The following is an 8,816-nucleotide window of genomic DNA, read 5'->3' on the forward strand; positions in this document are numbered from 1 at the left end:
GCGTAAGCGTCGTCCACGTGGTTGCGCGCCGTTGAGTTGTGTGCGCGTATTTGGCTCGTCTCGCAATCATGTGAACGCGATCGGTAACGTCACGCGTAACGCATAAGCTTCCGTGCGTCGCCGCCGTGGCTCGTTTAGACCGCTACGCGCTCCTTGTGCAAGAATAGCAGAAGCTTGCACCTGCACGCGTAGAATTCCCCGAGCTGTCCTCAATTCTGATGAGGACCATACAGCAGACGTACGCTGGCTGCCAGTCGCCAATCCACTGCGCAACCACCTCCTCGGCACCTCCTGCTCTTACAGCTCTGGCGCTCGCGAGGGGCGCCGGTGAGCATCTGCTGCAGCTTCGAACCTCGTTATACACTGCTTACGAGTATTTGTCGCGGGTCATAAAGTGCACCAGGACGCGAGATAAGCACATATTCACATGCTTTCCCTTTCGTATGAGCCCCAGGGCTCCGGCATTGGCCCGAAATCTCCGCCAAGTCCTTCTCCAGTGGTGTCTGCACCTGTCTGCACGTCCGTGACTGTCCCTACCATGTCCTCTCCGATCCCTTCGCCAGGGTGGACCCATTTTTGCCACTCTTGTACGCGGTTTGATGCTCGAGAACCCGAACAGATATCGCTGGCAACATTCTCCAGCGGCTTCCACTCGTCACTCTCATAGCCACATCTTCCCCTTCAATCACTCTATAAGCAGCAGTCCTACCTCTAGGAAGTTGTTATCGTGGTTCTGTAGCTTCCCAGGTACATTTTTCCTAACATGTCTCTTGCTTCCGCCTCCCTGCCTCAGCACGCAAGGATTAAGCAGCTAAACGCTCTCCTTTCTGGTCTTTGCTCTTCTTCTGCAAGCGGTGCCCTCGCCGCCGGCAAGAATGACGATATAACACGTTTATGTTTTTGTAGGCGATATATCTCACTTTGCTAGAGCATGTTTCATGGTCGGAATCTGTCAGGTTTGTCAGAACTGGGCGATTACATCATTGCCCTAAACGGACTAACGGGGATATCATCACATGACCCCTCTATTATCTTGTAGTAATACGACATCTGATTACTCATGCTTAGTATACATGCTTACGCTCACAGTACCATAGGTCTTATAGCGGTATCAGAGGTCCTGACTCACATGTATATATACTGGCCCTGTAGCACAGAATAAAGCAAGAGTTCAGTCGCACTTTAACAGGTTATGAGCCCCGGCCTCACGGCCACTCTACCCCCACTTTACTAGTCTCATTGCTGAAGAAGACCCCTCGGGAAACCTCGGTCCCCTTCACCCAGTTTAAAAAAAGTTTATCCACGCAGTTTACGAGTAAGTCTCGTTGCGTGCTAGTGGCAGACGGAGCGCTCACGCGTTCATTCCTGCGTAATTTCTAGTGCCAAAGGATTTGCCCGCTCGTCCTCCTCACTCTGTTTTCCTACGGTACAAGCACTCCGCCGGCTACGCGCCCGCCTCCGGCAACGCCAACGACCCCGTCGAGACGGTCCCGTACAGTAAATGCCACGGCAAAGAACTACGCCCGCCGACTCCAGTGCTAACTCTCCCGTTCCCTCTGAACTCACACGAGGGTAGGCACCTACGTTGCGAACAGTTCCGCGAGCGCTACGCGACCGACAAGGCCGATTTCGAGCAGCGTCTAGCTGCACGCGAAATCCAACAGGCGCGCGAACGGATCCTCGCCGGTCCGTCAAAGCTGACACTCGAGCAGCGCCTTGCTGCCATCCCACCGGCGACACATACGCCAATAGCCCCGAAGCCGGTACTCATCGACTTCGACAAGCACACTCCCACCGACCTCGTCTGCATCCTTACACCGAAGTTCGACGGCACGCTCAAACGCCTCGACGTCTTCGGGACCCTCGAGCTCGACGATCTCAACTCCGACCGAGTCCGCAATCTCTGCCGACTCATTGAGCAGCTTACGCGCATTAAGCGCTGCCTAGCGGACGTCTGCAACGTTGTCAAATACGGAGAGTGGCGCAAGTGGAAATTAGGGTGCAGAGAAATAGGGGATATCTCGTTCAAAGGGCTACGCAAGAACAAAGCCCGGATTGTACAAGCGCTTAGCGCAGTTTACGTGAACGGATATTTTGACGCGGTTAGGTTTTACGAGAACAAGTAGATACTTTGTATACAACACTATTGTAAGAATCAGAGAAAAGTTCTACTCGGAAACCTGACTACTGTGTGTTTATCCTAAGCGACAACAAAAGTCGTAGTTTAACTGGTCCCTTTGTCCAATCCCAACTCTATCTACCTCTCGGCTAAATCAGCTTAGCTGGGATAAGTGGTTCGCTCAACAGCGTTCACAACCATTACCTCTCAAGAGACAAATACGGTACCTGAAACCGTAGAGACAAAACAGGAATCCGTCGCAGAATTCAGACAGCGACTGAATATCATAGACGACATAGAAACAGAGTGGGAATCATTAACAGCACACGAACAATACGTTGAAGTGTTGTTAACCCCATATTACTTCAAATACGTCCAAGAACCGCCGAGCTATAACGCTTTAGCAGAGTTAACAAACCATGACAACGACATAATCCATATCTTCTTTCCAACAAGCTCCGACACATATTCGGAACCGTACGCTTGTTATCTTGACCAGGAAGACATTGCGGAAGATCTATACTATAGACCAATCCATCAGCAATACGATCTCGCATTCTTGGAAGAAGATTGGGAATCACTTTGAGCGACACGAGCCGAATCATACGAGCTCGATCTCAGTGAATTCTTTTACAACGTCAGATTAACTCCAAAGGAACGTGAAACTCTCTACGCATACACTCGCCTCCTCTTCGTACACGATAACAATGTCATCCCCTTCTGACCCGACCAAGCTCGCCACATCTACCATCCCGCAATTCGACGGCACCAACTATAAAAAGTGGTCCGACGCGATCCGAGCCTTCCTGCGCTACCAGGGTGTCTGGTACTTGATCCAGAGATACGGCTCCACAGCAACTGTTCCTGTCCCTGGTCTTGCCAGAGCAATAGCTGCGACAGGTACACCCACGGCTACAGAAATTTTAGCTCAAGCTGCATGGGATGAGAAAAATGACAAGGTGCTGGGCATTATTCAGCTCTACGTCGCGCAGAACCTTTGTCATCTTGTCGATGACAAGTTCTTGGCTCTGGACACATGGACCGCAATCAAAGCCGGCTATGAGAAACCCGGAGTGGTAGGCGCATTCGTCGCCTTCCAGAAGCTGTTCAATGCACAGCTTTCTGACAGCTCTGCGCTCGGCCCGCAACTCGACGCACTCACAGAGCAGTCCAACCAGGTCAACGCGGCGGGAATAGAGGTCAAACCTCAGCTCCTTGCTCTGCTTATGATCAATGCTCTCCCCAAGTCATACCAGACCATCGCTGGTACCATTCTCACTACACAGACTGATGTTACGCTGCTCACAGCAGCGCTCATCAAGCCCAAGATTGTCGAGGAAGAACAGCGCCGCGTCGCGAACCGCACTCAGATTGCGCGCATCTCGAAGGCGCCCCTCCTGAACAAGAAATGTGAGAAGTGTGGTCGCAAGAATCACACGACGGAGCAGCACTGGGACACAAAGCCGGCAAATTCTGGCTCGAGTTCCGGTAATGGCAACAACACGCAGCAGCAGCAGCAGGGTGGCGGAAAGCACAAGAAGGGAAAAAGAAAGGGCAAAGCGAAGGACAATACCGCGATGACCACTCAGACAGTTAATACTATATGCATAGTCGATGTACCACTAGTAGCTAAGATCAAGGAAGAATCAATCTCTGTTTCTCTTTATGCTACGGGTGTCAAGTCTAAGTGGATGGTCGACAGCGGTTGCACAACACATGTCACACCGTACAAAACTGACTTTATTTGGTACCATGAATTCCCTAAGCCAGGTCATACACACACGGCCGGCAAAGGTCAGACTATCGAAATCAAAGGTCACGGTGAAATCGCTCTGCAACATCGTCTTACAGATGGACAAGTTCAGCATATCCGGTTAGAAACCATATTATACGTACCGGAAGCAGCAGAACGGTTCTTTGCGCCCAGAATGCCACTCAATAATGGTCACCGTATTGAGATGGATGGCAAGAAGTTTAAGTTACTCCGCGGGTCAGACCCAGCACAGCGGACAGTTTTGATGGAGGGCGAATATGAAAAGTCGTCAGGTTTATATTGGCTAGAAGCTGAAGTCCTCACCAGGACCAGCGGGATTAAGCCAGGAACATTAATGTCAGTCAAATCCGACGATCCATATACCTTGTGGCACTGTCGCTTTGGACATGCCGGGAAGAAATCAGTTGTTCAACTGCCTGGCAATGTCAAAGGCGTCCCGGATAAGATCTCAGCTCCAACCAGGGATACTCCCTGTGATGGGTGCGAATTCGGGAAATCTCGTCGCGATGCATTTCCTGCGTCTGATAGTTGTGTGGAACATCCCCTCAACTTAATTCACATGGATCTTGTCAAATATCTGTCGTTATCACTTGACGGGTACAAGTTTGCCCTTACCACCCTCGACGACTATTCCTCATTTGGTTTGGTCTGGTATCTGAAACGGAAGTCTGACGCCTTCTCTGCCTTCAAGCAATTCGTCGCTTGGACAGAAACACAGGCCGAGCGCAAGCTCGAGGCTATACGTTCGGACCGTGGGGGGAGTTTTTAGGACGTGAATTCAACAATTTCCTAGCAGAACGCGGAATAGAGCGTCAACTCTCAGTGGCGCGAACACCACAACAGAATGGCAGAGCAGAACGCTGGCAACAGACCATTCAAAATAAGGCAGAAGCTATGCGACATCACGCTGGCATGACGTCTGGGTTCTGGAAGCTAGCATCAGAAACCGCAGTACATAGATACAATCGACAACCTCTGCGCCGTCACCAATGGAAGCCGCCCATCACTAAATTGAACGGCACTGTTCCGGACGTATCATACTTTCGAGTATGGGGCTGTAAAGCCTATGTCCACACACATAAGGATGCGAGCGTCAATAAGCTACAGCCAAAAGCTAAAGTAATGATCTTCGTCGGGTATGAAATCGGTACCAAGGGTTACCGGTTCTGGGATCCAACTGCTCGGACCATCGTTGTGTCACGCGACGTCACCTTCGATGAATCCTCCTTCCCCAAACGAGACGAAAGGCCTCGTGAGCCTGAAACGTCTCAAGATCCAATTCCACCTGACCTACCTGACCTGCCGAACCCGGACCCTACTAGTTCGGATGACTTCACACCTGACAATCAACCCCCAGACAACACACATCCACAACCGCGGCAAGATGAACCGCAACAAGAGGATGATGACGAAGTCAATAACGATCCAGCCGATCGTTATGAACAATATCGAAGCCCAACTCCGGAACCATACGAACATCCGGAGATACCATTTGTTCCCGGTCCACCTCCTGGACAACCTCCACCTCAGAGAGAACAATATTGTCCTTGTCAGAGCAGACAAGCCGGTCCATCTCGTCAGGCAGCACCACCTGCTCCTGATATTAGGCAACGATGGAATCTCAAACCACAACCTGTGCCACACCCAGCCAGACCACAGCGCGAGAATGCAGGCCAACGCCGTGTTCCCAATAACAGCTATGGTGACGTCCCGCCCACAGAAGCATGGCGTCAACAGGAATGAGACATCCAACGTGATCAACGAGAAGAACGAGAAGCACGTGAACAACGTGAAGCCTCTCCAATGGAAGTCGACGATCAACTCCATCGGAATTTATTCCAATGGATATGTCATGCTCACCAGCCTGACCCCACTATGTACCGCGAGGCAATGTCTCGCCCAGATGCGAAACAGTGGGAGATCGCGATGAAAGAGGAACTCAAGTCTCAGGAGGAAAATTCCACATGGATTCTGGTCAATAGACCGAACAACCGGAGAATTGTAAAATGCAAATGGGTTTATGTGATCAAGCCCGACGGCCGCTATAAGGCACGTCTCGTGGCCAAAGGATTCACACAGATAGAGGGGATAGATTTTCAGGAAACCTTCTCTCCCGTCACACGCTATGAAGCTATACGCTTCTTACTCGCACATGCCGCACTCGAAGATTGGGAAATCGAGGCAATGAATATAAAAACGGCCTTCCTGTATGGCGAGCTCGACGAGGAGATTTACATGGAACAACCAGAAGGCTTTGTGAAGAAAGGACAAGAAAAGATGGTGTGTCGATTAAAGAAGGCTATCTATGGCTTACGCCAAGCCTCACGCACCTGGAACGAGAAGCTACACACTACACTACTCGAGAATGGATTCAAACGCACGCGCTCGGATGCCGGCGTTTATGTTTATCATCACGACAAAGTCGAAGTTTACCTCATAGTTTACGTCAACGACCTTCTACCAATGGGTCCAAGTTTACCCGAGATCCAACGAGTGAAGAAAGTTCTTGCAGAGAAATTCCAAATGCGAGATCTTGGAGCCGCTAGTACATTCCTTGGAATGCGGATCACTTGTGATAGAAACAACAGGTGTCTGGAAATCGACCAACAGTCGTATACCGAGGGAATCCTATCTCGGTTCCAGATGCATAACTCAAAACCTTGCCGTACACCGCTGCCCGAAGGCATACATCTCGAGAAGGCTGCGGAAACATATACCGCTACCGACGCACTCCGCCATCACTATCAGTCTATGATTGGTAGTCTCATCTACTTGATGATTGGTTCACGACCCGACATCGCCTGGGGAGTCACACAACTCTCACAATACATGCAAAACCCTACGTCACAGCACGTGGAAGCCGCGAAACACATCTTCCGGTATCTCTGTCACACCACTGAGTATCGTATCCGGTACTCTGGCTCAAATCAGTCCGGTTTGATAGGGTATTCAGACGCAGATTGGGGCAAAAATTGGGATAACCGGCGATCAACAACCGGTTTTGTTTTCTTAATGGCTGATGGAGCAGTCACATGGGCATCTCGGATGCAGAAGACGGTGGCAAGATCCTCGACGGAAGCTGAATACATGGCACTCTCGGAGGTATGCTCTGAGATAGCCTGGCTAACGTCACTCCAAAAAGAGTTAGGTTACTTTCCTACTGCACCACCACCTCTGGTAGCAGACAACCAAGGAGGAATCTTTCTTGCAGTCAACCCCGCTCATGACTGAAGGCTCAAGCACGTCGACATTCGATATCACTTTATACGCGAATACGTAGAAGAAAAACGAGTGGATATAGTCTACGTCAGTACGGACGAAATGATCGCCAACACATTGACGAAACCACTTGGTGCAACGAAATTTGAGCGCTTCCGGTCTATGCTAGGCTTGGTCTTCAGTAGATTAGGCAATAACTAGTCGAGTGGGAGTGTCAGAACTGGGCGATTACGTCATTGCCCTGAACGGACTAACGGGGATATCATCACATGACCCCTCTATTATCTTGTAGTAATACGACATCTGATTACTCATGCTTAGTATACATGCTTACGCTCACAGTACCATAGGTCTTATAGCGGTATCAGAGGTCCTGACTCACATGTATATATACTGGCCCTGTAGCACAGAATAAAGCAAGAGTTCAGTCGCACTTTAACAAGGTTCTTCTGCCCTCTCTTTCTCTATAGCTTTGTTGTCATCATTGTTCACTGTACCACAGCCCAGGACGTGTTTCGGTCAGATAGTAAGGCCTGCTGGATAAAAGTGCATAGTCTTGAATGTTGTCAGCGGTGCTTTCACGGTCTCTTTGGATACACCTAGGTGGCGCGGGGTCACGACCCGCGCGAGGTACATGTGGCGCACCTCTTTAGATCTTAGACCTAATAATACTGCTGACGGTGCACTTTTGGTAGATGTTCCTCGGCGGCTCTGGCACTAGTCTTTTCCTGAAAATAGGAATATCAAGGTAACAGAAGATGGTTGACGTTATCGAGATTAACAGGTGAACCACTTGAGCACTGAAAGGAAACTCGAGTGAGAACAAACCGCGCTCCGGCTATGATACTAGTAGGGTCGTATCTGGGCCGTGTTTTGGTACTTCTAATGTTGAGGCATGGACAGAGCGCCGGCAAGGGAAGTGATTACATAAGTCGGAGATCAAGTTCATCGCAGGTCAGAGCGCCGAGCCTGGTCTTGTGTCCCAACGCTCACCATCCATTATGAACCAATATAGCGACTGTCACTGCTGGAGTGACCCACAAATTCCATACTATTGCAAGCTACGACCAAAAAAAAAATGCATGACCAGTTAAGTACGCGGCATATTACTTTCCCGCCGTACTTTGCTCTGGTCAATTTCGTATACGGCGCCGGCAAGGCCTACTTTCTCGTACACGCACACGATAATAGAGCAGGCTATGTGAAATCGTAGGACCACAATGTCAAGTGGGAATGCCATGGTGCGCCAAAGGCCTTCTTTACGTTGTGTCATGATGGACTGATCTTACTCTCAGCTCTGCGTTATGCGCGACGTTATTCATCAACTTATACCAAAGGGTACAATATCTGCGTCATAGACGACAAACTAGGCATATATACTAGGCCTAAGATCACCGTTTCTGTGCTGTTCAAGATTTAGCTGGCACCATACCTGTCACACGGCATCACTAAGCTCAAGTCAAGCTGTGGTCGGGACCGAGAATCGAACACCTGCCAAGCCCGCTGCAGCTGCTACGCGCGTTGCCAGTCAGATTACCGCCCCTAAGCGCAAGGCTGTTGCACATGCGCGCACGGTGACGCCACGTCCGCAGACGGAATGCCAAGGCCACGCGTGCCATCCGAGAAGCCGCGTTCGAAAGGACAGACGAACTGCAGGAGGCGCTTGGGGACGGACGCGTTGTATCTGATGGTCCGGACGAGGAG

General features: G+C 50.4%; 1 protein-coding gene across 1 annotated transcript; it reads left to right on the forward strand.

Annotated features, from left to right (window-relative positions):
* The first annotated feature begins 151 nt into the window (after positions 1 to 151).
* PHACADRAFT_259059 (uncharacterized protein) lies at positions 152 to 954 on the forward strand. The gene has a single exon (XM_007397506.1). It carries the CDS (start codon positions 764 to 766, stop codon positions 926 to 928), a length of 165 nt encoding a protein of 54 aa, XP_007397568.1. The 5' UTR covers positions 152 to 763; the 3' UTR covers positions 929 to 954.
* The last annotated feature ends 7,862 nt before the right edge of the window (positions 955 to 8,816 follow it).

This window comes from Phanerochaete carnosa (genome assembly GCF_000300595.1).
Source record: "Phanerochaete carnosa HHB-10118-sp unplaced genomic scaffold PHACAscaffold_6, whole genome shotgun sequence".
Lineage (NCBI taxonomy): Eukaryota > Fungi > Basidiomycota > Agaricomycetes > Polyporales > Phanerochaetaceae > Phanerochaete > Phanerochaete carnosa.